The sequence below is a fragment of the Cheilinus undulatus genome, linkage group 2, assembly GCF_018320785.1.
Source record: "Cheilinus undulatus linkage group 2, ASM1832078v1, whole genome shotgun sequence".
NCBI lineage: Eukaryota > Metazoa > Chordata > Actinopteri > Labriformes > Labridae > Cheilinus > Cheilinus undulatus.
Genome location: NC_054866.1, coordinates 42,120,905 through 42,135,829, shown reverse-complemented (window position 1 = coordinate 42,135,829; position 14,925 = coordinate 42,120,905). Strand labels below are relative to the sequence as shown.

Here is a 14,925-nt window from a genome sequence, read left to right as displayed (position 1 = left end):
TGGCTAGTATTTTGCAATCCAGTTCCCATCAATATCACAAAATTAATTCTAACACAATGTTACTGACAGCGTTGGAGTGATATTGATGGATGTCACAGAGCTGCAAAGGCATTACAAAACAAATTTAGATAATACGAACGTGGTTCAGTAAAGTTAACTCTGCTCCAAGCTTCTGACACTGTATGGAGTTACTAAAATGGCTTCATTTTTTGCTAATGGGACTTGAAGGGTGAACTTAATGATATGGCATGGTCAGGCCTGCCCACAGAATCGCTGAAAAGTATGTGACACTAATATTTTTGCAACTTTAACTCATTTTTGCAACCTCGAATCCAGGCCACCCTCACACATTGTGCAATACCTAACTGCAATGCCATCTGCACCCAAGAGTGCATTTTCAAGTTCTGAGAGCCCGACTTATTGATTTTGAGCTCAGATTTCTCTTAAAACTTCCCCTTAAAACCTGCTTTTTTACTAAAACCACCTCCTAGTGATTAGATTTGCTCTGTTCATGCTCAAAATGTCTCCTTGCTCTCAGTTCTTCAGTTGCTCAAATATCCTTCTCTCAAACCATTCTCCTCTCAGTTTACCTTTACTCACTTCTAAAACTGCCGCTCTCCGAATGTTCTCCCTCTGTGCTCGGAGCTTTATCCGTGCACTTGGAAATGTATTTCTGTGCTTGGTTTTTTTGATGCACCAGTCAATATGAAACAGGTATAGAGTCAAATAGTCACATTTGCTCTGCCTGTTGTCGTTTTTTGGCTTTACTGCTTAAAACATCCCAAACGGTGGTTTCTCTTCATGCCCGTGAACTGTTTTTTGGTTTCTGTTCAATGGCTACCTGAATAGTCCGCCCAATTCAATACCTGAAGATTCTATCTGATATGTTTTGTTATCTGTTATTGGCATTACAATGCACAGGTTAAGTTCATCTAACATTATAAACCCTTTTGTTTATCATAACTGATATTAAGCCTAAACCAGAACATGGTTTGAGAGTATAAAGATCAACCACCTGTATGGGACTATTCGGCCCTGGTGATAGGCCCAGAGACAGCCGTCGGTTTTTGGGCCCTTGAGACAACCATTCCATTCATATTTTTTTCAACAGAATCTAGTGCATGGCCTGGGTTGTGTCAATCCTCTTTCCTAATGGTGCCCTCAGGTGGACTTGCTCACCATTACAGGCCTAACTTCAGCCTCAATTTTTAGCCCAAACATGCCTAAAAGTTCTGTTCAGTCCTGTTTAAAATATAATAATATAATAATATTCTTCATATAATATAATCAAAATAATATCATCATAATCTATGGCATTGCTTTTACCCATCCAGCTTAATTTTAAGGCCATAAAATTATGATAACATATTTATGGTGAACACAGGACAGTACTTTTATTTAAAGGTGTATTGAGTGGTTGAGGACCTGGCCTCCCCCTGATATTATGGTTCTTTCTTTCTTTTTTTTTTTTTTTTTTTTTTTTTAAGAGAAGGAGTAATTCCTGAGAGCAGAGAATACACATGTGCCTCCTTTAAATTCTCTATTCGAAGTATTTAGTCCTTTGAAGGGTTTTTAGGATCCTTCACATTGGAACAGTCCTCCGACAGCAGTCAGTGATGTAGTATCCTTCAAAACCGGCCGTTCCAGGAGAAATAGAGAAATAGCATCAGCAGCATTTTATGTTTTCAGATGTGGACGACCAAGAATTGGATTGGCTAATTTCCCAGTTTGTATGTCTGTAGATACACCATGTACCCAAATATACAATACATTCAGAAAGTTTTCAGACCCCCTTCACTTCAGATTATTCAGCTACAAGCCTTTTAAAGTTGCAATATGAAATTTGAAATTATTGATCGACCCATATCTGTTTTAAATTCTGATGGTGCTATAATAATAATATTATGTTCTTGTAGTAACTTCACACTAAGTTGTTCTGCAAAAGACCTGGAAAGAGTTTCAGATAGTCTGTTGCTTTAAGTGTGAATGTGAGCATAAATCAATACCAGGAATGTAAGTGATTACCTACATAGATATTGTAATCTGGGACTTTTTCTGCTGTTATGCCTCAGTGCGTGCTGCTGATGCTCTCTGTACTCCCTCTGACTGTGAATAAGACAGTCAACCCAAAATGCAAATTTAAAGGAGTGTTTCAAACCATTGGCCACATAATGCACCGGCAGCATTGGACAGCTATTTGTAACTACTGTGCATTCACTGTTGTTCCTGTAAAGGTCATCTGACTAACAAATGATACTTATGCCAGTTCATGTCATCAGAGGCCATTAGTGATTTCAGTTTCTGTTTTTTCTGTGCTTTTCTTTTTACACAGCTCTGAGAGACCACAGAATCGAGCTGGTGCGAGCCTCATCGCAGGAGCTCACCATCAGAATCAGTGACGTCAGCCTGTCAGACGAGGGCCAGTACACCTGCTCGCTCTTCACCATGCCTGTCAAGACCACCAAGGCCTTTCTCACTGTTCTGGGTGAGCATATCTGCTTCAGCCTGGTTTCCTCAGGACAACATCTAACTTCCAGCTAATTCCTCATAATCTTACACCAAATAATGCTTTTCTGTAAAGAAATTATGTTCCAACTTTATATTTTACCCATGAGCACCTGAAGGCATGACAGAAGATTTAAAATGACACCATTACAAGAGTTTTTCCAGACACATCAGCAACAAAAAACATTAACCTTTCATCCCTTATATTAGGTAGACAGGTTTGTTGAAGGATGTGCAGAATTAGAGGCAAAAAGCAAGTCAACTCCCACACACTGTCAACACTTACAGTTCATTTATTTAGACTAATATTTGTGGAAGATGACTTTCACCAAGCTTTTCATAGCCAGACAAAAGAAAGAAGCCATATAAATCTGAGAAAAAGATTCAACTTAGATTATTTTTTACTTTCACCAAAAAGTAACAAAATCGTAAAGTTTATGAAAATGAGTCATCCCATTATTTGTGATCTTCTTTCCTGAGTTCATATTGTTCTTTAAGAAGACATGCTCTGTTAACCCCTGAGAGTAAATGAAACCTGTACACTCTGTCTTTGCTTGTACTCCTGGCCTGTATGCTATGTACAGATAGGCCCTGCATGTAGACAGAAATGTGTGAGCAGGATTAAATAGTCATCCAACCGAGGAAAGATGTCAGAGCGAGGGAGCAGCACATTCAGGAACTCTCAAATTGTTGGAGGGTTTGGTTCCTTGCTCGAGGGAACCACGGCAGTACTGCAGAAGGTAGCTTGCACCGCCCCAGCAACCAGAGTTAGGGTGCACACACTCATATATCCATACCAAACTGTCTTTACCCTGGTAAGGATGGAAGAGGTGTGTTATGCATGGTGTGATTGCTCATGCACACACACAGGCATGGGTGTGCAACATCCTCATGACATATCACTGATATTCCTCCTGACAATCATTTGATTTGTTATGTCTGCTTATTCAAATGCATTTAATGCTCCAAGTGATTAAGAATTTCAGTTACAAGATTGTTCTGGCCAAGCCAGTCAGCAGCATAATAACAAAGACACAGGCATAAAATACAGACCGATTACAAACACAGAGCAACCAAAACCTGATTCAGCGAGCAGGTCATCAGTCAAAACATGCACCTGATGCAGCTTCCTCCAGTGCCTTCAGTCTACTTTTAAAGACTTAAAGACCCCAGTTCCTTAAGACATAAGCTCTCCTGTAACAGGTTCTAGGCTGCAGGAGCAGCATATCAGCATACCTGAAACCCCTTTTTTCAAGCTGGACTTTGGGAACAGACAGCAAACCTAAACTTTAAATCAGTTGAGACCTTCGAGAGTAAAAACATTTGACAAAAACAAAGAGACAGAACAGACAGTCTTTAAAGAGTTTCATGGACATTTTGGCATATTTTTTGTGCTGGCACATATTCACCACCCACTTAAAAGGGCTTTCAACCCACTTTTTGGTCCCAACCCACAAGTAAAAAAAAAACGCTGGTGTAGGGGTTATGTTTGTGAACCTCATGCACAGGGGCTGTTGTCCCTGAACCAGGCAACCCAGGTTCATATATCCAGCCCATGGCTCCTTTTCCACATGTCATTCCAAACACTCTCTCTCTGTTTTCCCAGTTTTTGACTCTATCCACTATCCTACCTCAATAAAGCACAAGGATGTTTTTTTTTTTTTTTTTAATCTAAACTTTGACAAAAATATACAGCTAAAATTTTGTTACTTGTCATCAAAGCAATAAGGGAAATCAAATGAAAATGAATGATGTTTTTCATCACCATATTTATTATGTCAGAAGTTTAGACTGTCTACTGCTCCATGGGTAAGAACTCAGCTCATCAGGCTGTAGTCATCTGTTCAGTCAGTTATTTATAGTTATGTTTCCATTCACCTCAGGAGTGCCAGGACGACCAGAGATCACAGGATTTACCAAACCTGCCATGGAGGGAGACATCATCACCTTGACGTGCACCACATCAGGCAGCAAACCAGCTGCCATCATCAGGTGGTTCAGAAACGACAAGGAAGTCCAAGGTAAGCATGTGGTGTGGCTTTCATAGAGCATTGTGTCCTCTCCTACCACTTGTATCCTGTGAGAGACTTCATTACTGTCAAGTCATTCGGCCGCTGCATTCCTTTGTGCTCATATTCATGCATTGTTCCTCTGGCTGAGGTTTAGCAGCGCCATGATTTCACCTGGCTCATAGCCAGCACTGCTGCTGTCTTTGGATGCCTTCCAGATATAGCTGGACTGTACTAGAGCCGTCCACATTTCACTACCTGACCAAGGTGAAGACATATAGGAGTGCCCGTTATTGATTCTAATTATAAAATGTACATCAACAAGTTGTGCACAGCATTCTGTTTTCACAATAGGTGGCTCTGTGCTAATGATGTACTCAGCTAGTTGATAAATAGAAACCAAAATAAATCAAACAGTTCTAAAAGTGATTTTAAACAATGAAATGTCAACTCTGGGGCTTTCTCCTATAGGCTTTACTTTTTATTCACTGAGACAAAACACAGCAGCAGAAAATTCTTACAAGACTGTCATACATTTTTGCTCATGGAAAAAAGGATTAAACTGTGATTCATTGTTTGAATTGTGGTAGGTAAGTTGCTGTATATGTATAGTTTGGCTTGGTAATAATAATTTAAGTACGCACTGAAGCTATGCAAGAGTTAAAACAGCTTTTCACCAAAAAACCCTATTGTTTAAAATGGTTTTTAAGAGGATATCTCATAAGATTATTCATAAACAAAGGCATGCTCACAGTCTCAGTCTGTTTGCTTTAAGTTTATGTTCATCAAATAAGACACACATGCTTTAAAGCACTAAAATGTCTGAATTAATTCTAAGATTTGCAAAACAAATGCTAAATAGAATTTTTAATTGAGTATTTATGTTACCTTAAATATTCCCGACAGTATCCAAAACCAGAGTCTGAATTTTAGAAGTTGAAACAGGATGCATCTTGTCCTCAATGACAGACAAAAAGTGTTCATTGTTGTCTTAAGTTCCAGATTATGGTTTTAAGTCTACTTCATTAGGAAGCTGGTAATGTTGCTGGAGCCTCCTTTCTGTTGCTGTTACTCATTCATGTTTTGTCCTTCTTACTTGTAATGGGCCACAACTATTTTTTGCAATAGTCTGTATGTTCTATCGTCACCCCTGCTTGACCACAGTCCATTACAAGTTTGTTTCTATTGGAGGGGGGGGGGTAGCGGGGTATTAACCCAAGATTCCTTGCTACTAGGAATGCATGATATTATATCAGAGTCAGCAGATATAAGTTTAGGTATTGTCAGATCTGAAATTTTTTGCCAGTATTTACAGCTGATATACCAGCCATACATATCAACAGTATGCATCTTATATCAGCCTTGAATATTGGCAAAATGTACAACTGGACCATCAGGTATAGGTGGTTGCCTTACACACTCAAGGAGGCCCACCATCAGCCTTGAACATTTTGAATGGAGCCTCAAAATTAAACAACTGCCAGACTATCTACTATCTCTTTGCACAGCTGACACTTAAAGGATATGTGTATATATACAGTATGTATTTGTATTGGCTAAGATGAGTTTGGAAATATAAAGGTTTCCTTTATAATCCATCTGAAGAGCATTTTGTTTTGCAGCCAAAAGTCAAACATACATCCAGCCCAATCATAAATACAACAAAGAAAAAACAAAAAATAGAAGATCAAGAGACAGTGTGCAACACAACAATAAGCATGCATAACAAGAAATAACACAGGCACGAAATAAATCATTTAAAAGCCAATGGCAGTAGGGACAAATGATTTTTTTTTTTAGCCTTTTTTTGTCCTGCATGCTGGCAGGCCAAATCTACAACAGGATGGTAGCAGCTTAACCCTTTAGAGCCAGTTGTATCACATTTAATACACAATTTATGAGACCTCTGTCTAACTAACATGATCAATAATATCAAAAACCTTTTTTATACAATCTGATAAACGATAACAACGCCCTCCAGTGGATTATCAGTTACCAAAAACAACAAATGTGATACAAAAAAGTATGTGAAATTTAATGGCAGTTTTTTTTTTTTCTTTTCTTGGATTTCGGTAGAACGTTAAAAAAACATCTCAGTTCCAAAAAGGGAATTTTCTGGCTACTGTCTGAGTAATCAGGCTTTAAAGGGTTAAACTCTGAAAATAAATGATGGCAATGATCAGCCAGGATCAGTTCACCTTAGGTCATTAAGGATCAAACCACAAATTTTCTTAAAATGCCCTGTAATCTGTTGTGTTTTTTGATATCTTTTATAAACATCAAAATTCTTCAGCTTCCTTAAAAAGTACAAATGTTGATGTGTTTTTTTACAGACAGCATCCATATCAGCAGATCTGTAAAAACCCAAAACTGTACATCCCTTCTCGCTACTCTTGATGTCATCTGTTGTTATTGTTTTGAGTGACGTATTGTGCGTTTAATGCATCCCATGGTTGAAAAAACCTATCTTAGTGCTGTTTTATGTGATTGATCTCTCTGACCTTTCCATTTGTTTGGCAGCTGACATTTAGCTGCTTTAACCTTTTTTTTATTTTCACTTTTATGGACAACAGCGGCCCGATTAGTCAGATGAGTAGAGTAGGAAGCAAGAATGCAAACTCGGAAAAGCCTCTATTAACCAGCCTCAGTCTGGCTGGTAAACAGTGACAGAGACAATGCATTAGGCAGCAGATGGTGCAGTGTAATGTGTGCTGATCACACTAAACCAGCAGAAGTTTTCTGTGGTTTCACACTGCGTGCCTTCCAAGCCTTCACTTTCTTGTACACCTCTTTCCAAACTCTGTGAAGCTTTGTATTTTTGTAGCTTTTATCACACTCTTATTTCTGCTTTAAGAAAGTACAAAAAAAGGCAAAACATGAAAAAAGGGAATATTTTTCCTCATTTTGATGGCTCAGGTAAGCTGTGTGCAGCTCTTTAATGTAATAGAGCCTGCTGCGGAGACTCAGTGTGGCAGTTGCTCTTTATTGAAGATTTGCACCAGAGAGTTTTTTTTTCTTGGTGGTTCTGTCTGTGTCTGCCCAACATGGCATGATGATTGATGGGAGTGAGGCTGGGATATGAAGTTTTCTTTTTGAAATGACATGCACGTAGACTCGTGAAAGGCCAGTGGAGAGCTGGCACACAGCATCACAACCAGACTTGCTGTCCATCTCAAGAGGCACTGAGATGATCTCTCTTTTTTTATGTCTTGTGATATCCTTAAAGATATTTAAAGCTCCAACTTTATATTATCATATATGGATGTGTGGGCCTTAAATAAATGTCATAACGTAGTTCAGTGGGGTGACATAGCTTCCGTTTCTGTCTCTTGAAGATAAAATTAAAATGTGATGGATTCTTTATATACCCAGGTCAGTAGGTGACACGCAAACTCTACAAATGACATACAGAACAGAAAACCTTCCTATATTTAAATAAATGCATGAAATGCTTTATGCAGTAGACTTAATGTGCATTGTGAAAAAGCAGATTTCTAAAAGCCATATGTGCCCTCAGTCTGCCCTGAACAGCTCCATGTATACAAATGTGCTTTTATTAGTTTTATCTGCATACAGCTGGATTTTTTATTAAGCCGCTTGGGCAAACATACCTGGTGCGACGCATCTCCAAGTCAAAGAGATAAAAACAGAGTGGAGACTGGAGGGTTTGACTTAAAAACTTCATTTCCATGTCAAAGTGTCAAAGAGGAGCAATGTCAATCAGCGCTCCTGATGCTCGTCTTTTATAGGTGCCGCTTTAAAGCTTTCTTTAGCGAGGATGTGCTGGGAGCAGCATGTTTTGCCATTGGGTCTTCTGTGGAAGATCATTGCCGTCAGTGTCTGCTGTCAGTCAAACCTATCCCCACCGGGGGGACCGGTCTACAAAGCTCCAAGATGACAGCAGGTGTAATAGCAAAAACATGTCATATTTATTTCATGCTATGATGGTTTGTTTTTCAACCATTTATATGAGAAGCACACTGCCTAACAAACCTCAAAATGCAACTGTCATCCATTGTCACATAATTTGTTTGCAGTGTATGGAGTCGTACAAATTACTTGTGTCGCTGAATGACAGTGAGGCATCAAATTATTATCTGTTGAGGAAAGAACCCAACCAATGAGAGGGCTTTTGCATACATAGGGGAGCATACATATTTCTCTCACACTGACATAACGGCCCATTGAAATATTAAAGAGCTCCAACTATATATTATTGAATTTTGTCTATATATTTAGGTAAGCCATTAGAATTTTAACAATAGATGTTGGAATTACTACCACTGTGATTATTTTGTGGTTAAAGCTGTGTGATCCTTTATTTTCAATTCAGCTCCCACCCCCTTCTGCAGGATTGAAACACAATGTTTTATTTTTAATTTTACACCCTTAAATTAGAAAAAGACATCTCAACTTTTAATTGGCATTGGCATAAAACAACAAAAGCATCATCTGATTCATACATGCACTCACTGCATGCTCCTTTAATCTAAAGAGACCTGGTGATCACTGTACACAGCCTCTACAACAGCATAAAATGGGCTGTGGGGAATATTTTCATATGCTAATCAGTGCATCTTGTCAGATCAACAAAGAAAAATTCATTTAAAAAAATGTTTTGTTTCTGGAAGGAAAAAAAACCTTTTTCCTTTCTCAACTTTGGCCACTAAAAGTCAGGAAGAAAAAGAAGATCCCTGAAGCATCTGCACTGTTTCTGTTTCTCTCCTTCCTGTTGGCACGCTGGCACATAGCTGTGCGCCAGCAGAGAGTAAGAGCTGTGTCAGTGCACATGCTTCTGTAGCTTATTAAGTAGCATTTTTCCAATTATAATATCAGTATCTGAAATATGTCTAATACTAATGAAAATGCAGGTATTGGTATCAGCAGGTACATGTGTTTATGCACCGATCTGATAACAGCATTGTCATGACTAGAAATGCCACAGGTTACATCACTTTCGAACCATAAATCACAGCTTCTTACTTTTTTCCCTCTTAAACCTAGCTATTTCACTGTTCTTTTGATGCTATCCTTGCCTTAGTAGTCCTTACAGAAGCATTTCTAGCACGCCTGGAATTTGGGTGACTTTTTAGGGACTTTAAAAATCAAATCCACACCGATAGATCTGATATTGAACATCTTTTATCATTATACAATGCGTTTACATTTTTTTTTGCTGCTAGATTGAATGCTAAAGGCCATATTGTTTTCCCAGAATGCTTTGTGGGGAGCTGTCAACCATCATCACATCATGCTGTGTCAAACTGTACATACTTCAACATGCAGATCGTTATGGAGGCATAAATAGCATAATGGAGAAAAAGGAAGATGGAGTCTGTGATGTGGCCCTCTGTATCGTTGTTATTTAAGTATTTAACAGTAAAACTCACTGTAATTAGCAGAAGTGATTTTAACTATTATTGTTGGTCATCTAAAGTGGTGGTTCCCAAAGTGGGGGTCGGGACCCTCAGGAGGGTCGTGAGAAGCTACACGGTGGTCACAGGATGCTTTCCAGAAAACCAAAGAGAAATGTGAAAATATTCAAAACGGTATAATTTTGTAAATTATGTAAAAAAAAAATACCCTTAAAATGAGTTCAATTTAAAAAAAAAAAACAGTCATTAAGTAAGATCTGTGTTTAAATGTAAGCAGTGTGCTAAAATGTACATTTGTTTATGATGCTTTGTGTAAAATCGTACACTTGACTGACTACCAGGGACGGTGGGGGTCCTGGTCTCTGGGGCTGATATTTTGGAGTCACAGATAGGGAAAGTTTTGGAGCCCCTGATCTAGTGGACAGTACAAAACATGCCAGTTAACCTTTCTTACAAAATCATTCTTTAAAGCTCATACTTTAATTTCAGTTTAGCTGTTGTTTTGATTTAATAACACAAAATATTAGAAAGTGATAGCTCCATTCTTGTTGGGATTCTTTCTACTTTAATGAATTTGTGTGCATTATTTTCATTGGCATGTTTTGCTTAAAATGTGATAGTGTTGTCAGTGTTGGTCAGGTTGTGGGCAGGTTTCTCTTAATTGCTTTTTTCCATTAAGTTGACAGCATCACTTGTTTTCTTTTTCCGTGTCCCTGAGAGGATTACCAGTCTAATCCCCTCTGAAATTCATACAGGACAACAGTGATATGTGAGGAAGAATGACACAACCATTGATTTCAACACCTGCAGCCATCACTACCAGGATTGGTCTTTTGTTGCTGTACATGTTGACATCACATTTAACCGTGACAGTTTTTTCAATCACGAGTCTAACATCTAGAAAGCCTGTGAACACAGTTCCATGTTTTTATCTGTTTTGTTCAGCGCTGTAAGTTCGAAGGGGACATTGCGGGTAACATCTGAGAGTTTTACAAATGAGCCACATTACACAGCATATGTTTTAAAACCTCTAGGTGTTTTCTCACATTTAATGCTTTAGATGGTGGGCTATTTTTAGATGTTGTTCACTTGTTTTTCCACAGCAAGTCCAACCTAAGTGCAAACAATCTGTTTCCCCCACGGACCAAAGCAAGAAAAACATTTATATTCCAATAAAGTTAAGGGCCTGGAAGCTAAAGAGGAAGATTTAAAGGGTTATGAATTTTAACATTGTGGCTGAATGTATTATACAACCCACTTTATTTGCACCATTGTAAAAATAAACTCATTAACATTAAACTCATCCTTTTTGTGGCTAAATTTATTCACAACATAAAAACAAATTACATGAAAACAGTGTTACTAGCCAATGAGAGCTGGGATAGGTGCCATTCATGAATTAAAGCAGTGTGTAAATGCTTGAATATACAGTATGTAAATTCAGGTGCAATCAAAGGAACAACAAAAGATGACAAGTAAAGATGCACTGCTCAGCTCTGCCTTTCTGTGTGGCTTTCTTCTTGTATTGAATTGAGATCTGTTTTCCCTTATTATCTGAAATTTATCCACAAAAAAAGGGGAGTAATTAGCTCTAGTGGTGCTTCACAGCACATCACTACTTGACAAGGAAATGTCTAGTAGGGCCATAATGAGGGTCAGGACAGGACGGTCAGGTACCACAAGTTATATTAAGCTACAGAAGATCTCAGGTGAGCAACAATAACAGTTGCCTGTCAAGCTCATGTTATTTATTTTACTCCTAAGGCAGCACACCTACTGTGTCATATGTTGGCAAAGAGAAAGCCACTGTTGAAGAAAACTCATCAAATCTCGACTAAAGTTTGCCAAATGGCATGTGGAAGACTCCATGGTCAAGTGGAAGATAGAGCTCTGATTATCAGACAAGATGCTATGTTTGGTGTAGGGGTGTAAAGGTACATGTATTCGTACTGTATCCGTTCGGTACGGGCCTCTTGGTACGGTACAGACGTGTACCGAACAGATTCATGTTGAACAGACAGAAAACCAGAGAACAGTAAAATACAACAGCGGACAAAGACAACAACAATAGCACTGACATTATTAAGAAATGTCGCTGACAGCAGGTCGTCCAGCAGATCAATCAAATCATTTGAAAAGGCAGCACTCAAACAAGAACTTCACTGTAACGAGGAGGAACAACAAAAAGTCTCACCAGCTGGTTATGAATTTCCCATGTTTACAATCTTTTTATTTTAACAATAGTTCTCTGAAATTATTTCTAAATGCGTACCTTCAACTGTCAGCCTCGGAGGACGAGGAGAGGGGACTTCATCATGTCTGCAGCTGCATCATAGGTAAAGTTATCCTCAGATTTCACACGGCTCTAACTTCTTTATCCGCCAAGATGGGCTGTGAAAAGTTCTCCCAAACTTTGTAGTAGCTTCCATTGGTTTAAAAAGGAAACCAATGCTAAAGTACATGTTGAAATCAGCAGGGTAGAGGCTAATTAGCAAACTTAACAAGTTACCTAAGCTTGTATGATGATGCGTTTAAGTTTGCTGGGAAATTTTAGTGTTTAAAGAATGGGTATAAATATGTCAATATATAGATTAAAATAACCTAATTCAGACATTTATTTTATTTATTTATACTTGTATTAATTGAAGACCTTTTGAAGGAGGTTGCAGCATTATTAATGATTTAAATGTAATTATATTCAGCCTATTTATTTTAATACAATTTAATTTTTAAAAAATCTGTTATTTATTCACTATAAATACCGTACTGAAAATGTACTGAACCATAACTTCAAAACCGAGGTACGTACCGAACCAAAATTTTTCTGTACCGTTACACCCCTAATTTGGTGGACACCAAACACTGCACATCACGACACACGCTATCCCCCATGTGAAGCACAATGGTGGCAGCAACATGCTGTGGAGATGCTTCTCGGCAGCCGGCCCTGGAAGGCTCATAAAGGTAGAGGGTAAATTGCATGCGTCCAACAGTTTGCTAACAATGTTGTGTAGATACTAGCAGAGTCATAGCTGAACAAAATTAAGTATTTTTACTTTTCTTTTCAGTGAAAAGGAATCTTTTACTTCTTACATAGTCTTTTCTGGCTTTGCCCTGGGTTTGTGTGAAAATGTATACCTCAGAGGAGTTGGGTAACAGCACTGTGTGTGTTTTATGACAGTGCGGTTGCATTTAGAGACCTTCTGTGGGAGCCAAGTCGCGCTAAACTGACTCCTTACATATTGTTGCCTTTCAAGATCCAAACGTCAAAAGAGGCATTTGTGCTTTATGAACACGAGTTGAAGCTTTAAGAGCTTTTGGCAGCAAGTAAGTTCAGAAAATAGGTCACAGTTTGAAATTACACACTTATGAAACATTTTAAACAATTATTTTAGTACTTATAGGTCAGCAGGTAGTAGATTGCAACTCTGCGGTAGGTTCTGACATTGAAAGAAGCAGTTTGAAATAGCTGCAAGTATAAAAGATTTATGTGCTATTAGAGAATACCTCCCATGCCCTCATTAAATAAACACAAGCCCAAATTGTGATGCTGTTATATCTTCAAGGCTGAGCAAAACTTGACTGACCTAATGTAGAATTTTAATTTTTCCTACTACTGAACCTTCCCTTTGTGAGAACAGGCACAGAGGAGGTGATGATGGTGGTGCCTCTAGTTGCCTGAATGTAGATCTGCTTGCCTGCTGGGGTTCTGGTTCAAAGCGGGTGAGCCTGGGCACATTCACATTCTTATGAAAGCCGCCTCGGCATTCTCTGTGGCGATGCTACCAGCCGCCCTGAAAGAGACTGACAGCCTCTCAGTGGCAGCTCTGATGCTACAGGCGACGTGATGAATGAGAGGAAAAGCTGGAGAGATTTGTGTTAGACACCACAGAAGTACTTACTTACCCCCCTCTGTACTTCAGGGCAAGATGCAAAATCTTTGGCTCAAAAATGCAAGGCCTCTGACTTTGCTGTTTGCTCAAATGATATGTGATGTTTGAAATTAGGTCTCCAAAATAATCTCATTTGTGATGCTTTAATCATAACTGGAGCAATGTCCTGGAGGCTGGAGAGGTTGGACTGAAATTGTGTTTTTATATCTTCCTCCTTATTTTGTAGTTTTTTTCCGTTTTTTTCTTACTGCTATCACTAATGGAGTGCATACTTCAAACAGTGCCGAAAGGTTAAAAGTATCTTTCAAATATGCTACATAACCAGATTTTTAGTGGTGATTTATTTATTAGATATTTCATAAAATATATTGTTCTGTGATATGTACAGACAAAGACCTATGATTGAATTCTTCAGCATAATTATCAGCTATTAATTATCATGAAAAATACAATATGTGTGGTCTGCTTCATGGCAAGAAGCTTTTGGTTCTTAACGCTTGTGCCCTCCTATGGCATTTTTGGCCATTTTTCTCAAGTTTTTTTTTTAAATTTGTGATCATTTTGTCAGTTTTACAGCTTGTGGCATGAATTTTCACAGAAACTTTTCTTTTTAGTTAAATTTTTGAAATCCAACATATGTTACTATTAAATGTCATTCATACTCTCTCAATGAATTTTGTACCCTCCGGACACTTTTGAGGCCAAAAATGTTCACGTACAAAAAAACTGCTATGAAATCACCATACACCAATATTTTTTCTATTTTTTTTTCATAAAAATCTTTAACAACTTCAGAATTTTCAAGATTTTAACCCTTTAAATGACAGTTTGATTGTTTGAAATATTTTATTTTTCACTACAAAAAAAAAAACAAAACAAAAAAACAAAACAAAAAACAAAAGTGAATTATTTTCCATAAAATTATTAGTGGAAAGAAGGGCCCTGGTGCTGATGAGAGTCTAGGATGGGTCAAAGATTGGCAACAAAATCATAAATCTCTTTAACAACTTCAGACTTGCTCAACAACTACAAAACATTCAATAATTCTTAGAATTTTAAATCTTTTAAACTTATGCAAAAACTCTCCATAATATAACAGGCAAAAATACAAGAATTTCGTGCATGGTCCCACAATAAGTAAAT

General features: G+C 38.1%; 1 protein-coding gene across 2 annotated transcripts in view; it reads left to right on the top strand.

The window, feature by feature from the left end:
* cadm2b (cell adhesion molecule 2b) overlaps nt 1-14,925 on the top strand; it is a 264,936-nt gene that overhangs the window by 230,882 nt on the left and 19,129 nt on the right. For both annotated transcript variants that reach the window (XM_041797583.1, XM_041797576.1), the window contains 2 exons: nt 2,333-2,485; nt 4,389-4,526. In XM_041797583.1, coding sequence (XP_041653517.1) covers nt 2,333-2,485; nt 4,389-4,526 — 291 coding nt within the window. The remainder of the gene's footprint in view (nt 1-2,332; nt 2,486-4,388; nt 4,527-14,925) is intronic.